At 49.8% G+C, this 2,234-nt stretch overlaps 1 protein-coding gene across 1 annotated transcript in view; it reads left to right on the top strand.

The window, feature by feature from the left end:
• The window catches only part of LOC122565513 (proteinase-activated receptor 3-like), a 12,468-nt gene extending 10,243 nt beyond the window's left edge, over positions 1-2,225 (top strand). Inside the window, exon 2 of the mRNA XM_043721556.1 lies at positions 624-2,225. Within this exon, the coding sequence (XP_043577491.1) occupies positions 624-1,759 (1,136 nt within the window). The 3' untranslated portion in view covers positions 1,760-2,225. The remainder of the gene's footprint in view (positions 1-623) is intronic.
• Positions 2,226-2,234: the final 9 nt, after the last annotated feature.

Raw genomic sequence — 2,234 nt, 5'->3', positions numbered from 1 at the left:
CACTCACTCAGCACTGACCCTCCGACAGTGCGGCACTCCCTCAGCACTGACCCTCCGACAGTGCGGCACTCCCTCAGCCCTGACCCTCCGACAGTGCGGCACTCCCTCAGCACTGACCCTCCGACAGTGCGGCACTCCCTCAGCACTGACCCTCCGACAGTGCGGCACTCCCTCAGCACTGACCCTCCGACAGTGCGGCACTCCCTCAGCGCTGACGGTGCACACATCTTTTCCTGATTGTTGCTTTACAAGATACTCACTGGGTCTGCTTTTCTGGGGCACGATGGGACACAGTCTGGAGGTTCATAAATCTGTTTTACCCAAATCACCTGTCATTAATTGCATGTTTGATTTTTTACAGTGAGACCAAAAGTGACATTTATGATAATGTTTGGGCTCAGCTTTGAAACATAAAAATTAAAATGGCAGTGGCTGAAGTATTGATTCTTTAAAGGGTGTTCGGTGATGCTCAGGACAATAGGATGGATTGGATACTGCTTTAAGGGAACTATCTTTGGCGCTGTGGGCCGAATGGTCTCCTTTGGTATTTTAATACATTAATTTTGTCATTAATGTGATAATAATATGTTAATATTTTTTGTCTTTTCTGTTACTCTGTTTAGAGTATGATGATTACTCCAATAATGACCCACCAGCTTCCCCAGTGAAGGGTTCAATCCCGAGCACAGCTGAAATCATGAGGACGTTTGCCGCTGAGCGTAGAACTCTGAATGGTTCCAATTACACGGTGTGGGTGGTGCGTGAAAGAGCCTCACAGTTACTTACTGGACCCCTCACCACTGCCACCATCCCAGTTCTCTACACTCTGGTCTTTGTCATCGGCCTCCCATCAAATGGCCTGGGGCTTTGGGTCTTGGCAACCAGAGTCCGCAAATTACCGTCCACCATCTTCCTGATGAACCTGGCTGTAGCTGACCTACTCCTGTGCCTCGTGCTGCCGTTCAAAATTCACTATCACTTCCTGGGCAACCACTGGCTCTTTGGTGAGGCTCTGTGTCGGACAATGACCGCCTTCTTCTACGGGAACATGTACTGCTCCATCCTGCTGCTCACCTTCATCAGTGTGGACAGATACTTCGCTCTGGTCCACCCGTTTCTCTCCAAGCGATTCCGGGACAATGGCTTCGCTGTCAGGAGCTGTTGTGTGATTTGGCTGCTTGTTGTCGTTGCCATGTTACCGTTTCTCCTCCGCAGACAGACCTATCCAATCCAGAACCTCAACATCACCACCTGCCATGATGCTTTACCCCTGGAAAGTCTAAATGACTATTTCTTCTATTATTTTGTGTGTCTGGTTGGCTTGGGCTTTGTTGTTCCTTGCTGTGTGACAGTGTTTTGCTATGGCTCTGTCATCTGGACCCTGATCCAGACAGAGAGACGCTATGTCCATGCTGCAGTGCTCACAGGGCTGATCCTGTTGGTGTTTGTGGTCTGCTTTGCCCCTAGTAATTGCATTTTGCTCATTCACCACTCAGAGTACCTGCAGCACCAAAGCAGTAAGCTGTATATTTATTACATGGTGGGTCTGGTCCTCAGTAGCTGCAGCAGCTCCATCAACCCCTTCATTTATTATTATGTTTCCGATGAGTTTCGAGCCAAAGTGAAACGTGTCATTTACTGTCGGAAAGTCAAAGACAGGACCTTCTCAGGTAAAACGTCTCAGGAGCTTCTGTCTACGAGCACCTACTCACCATCCACACAGACCACAAGCTCCACAAGGGACAGTTCCAAAAACTGAACAAACCCAAACTCTGCCCACAGTACCTCGCAGGCCCAGACACATCACCAGATGGAAAATAATCCCAATCAGTCAATCCAAACAGATTCTGAATCCCCCAATGTCATCATTTTGGAATTTAGAAAATAGAAGTGTTTGGTGTGGGGGGTGGGTGAAGGGGATCAGGTTAGATTCCAAGCCCCTGAAGCAGTCCAGCTGAGCTGCTGTCAGCTTCCTCTCCATGGGATCAGCCTGTCCCCGGTTAGTCAATGTTCTTTCAGTCTGACTCGTACAGGGATACACCACCTGCAGCAGCTGCAGCATGAGCCTGTACCTCCTAATCCAGACATAGGGACACTACCGCTGTGCCATAAAGTATCTGTCCAGATTTGAACTGGGATCAAAGGGCTCCCCCTTCCCCCCAACCTCTGTCCCACCCCCCTCTCCCCACTCATCCTCCCTTCCATCTCCCACTGTCCCCCCTCCCCGCCGTTCC

This window comes from Chiloscyllium plagiosum, chromosome 31 (genome assembly GCF_004010195.1).
Source record: "Chiloscyllium plagiosum isolate BGI_BamShark_2017 chromosome 31, ASM401019v2, whole genome shotgun sequence".
Classification (NCBI taxonomy): Eukaryota; Metazoa; Chordata; class Chondrichthyes; order Orectolobiformes; family Hemiscylliidae; genus Chiloscyllium; species Chiloscyllium plagiosum.
The sequence above is the reverse complement of the archived record's forward strand: the minus strand, read 5'-3'. Positions and strand labels throughout refer to the sequence as shown.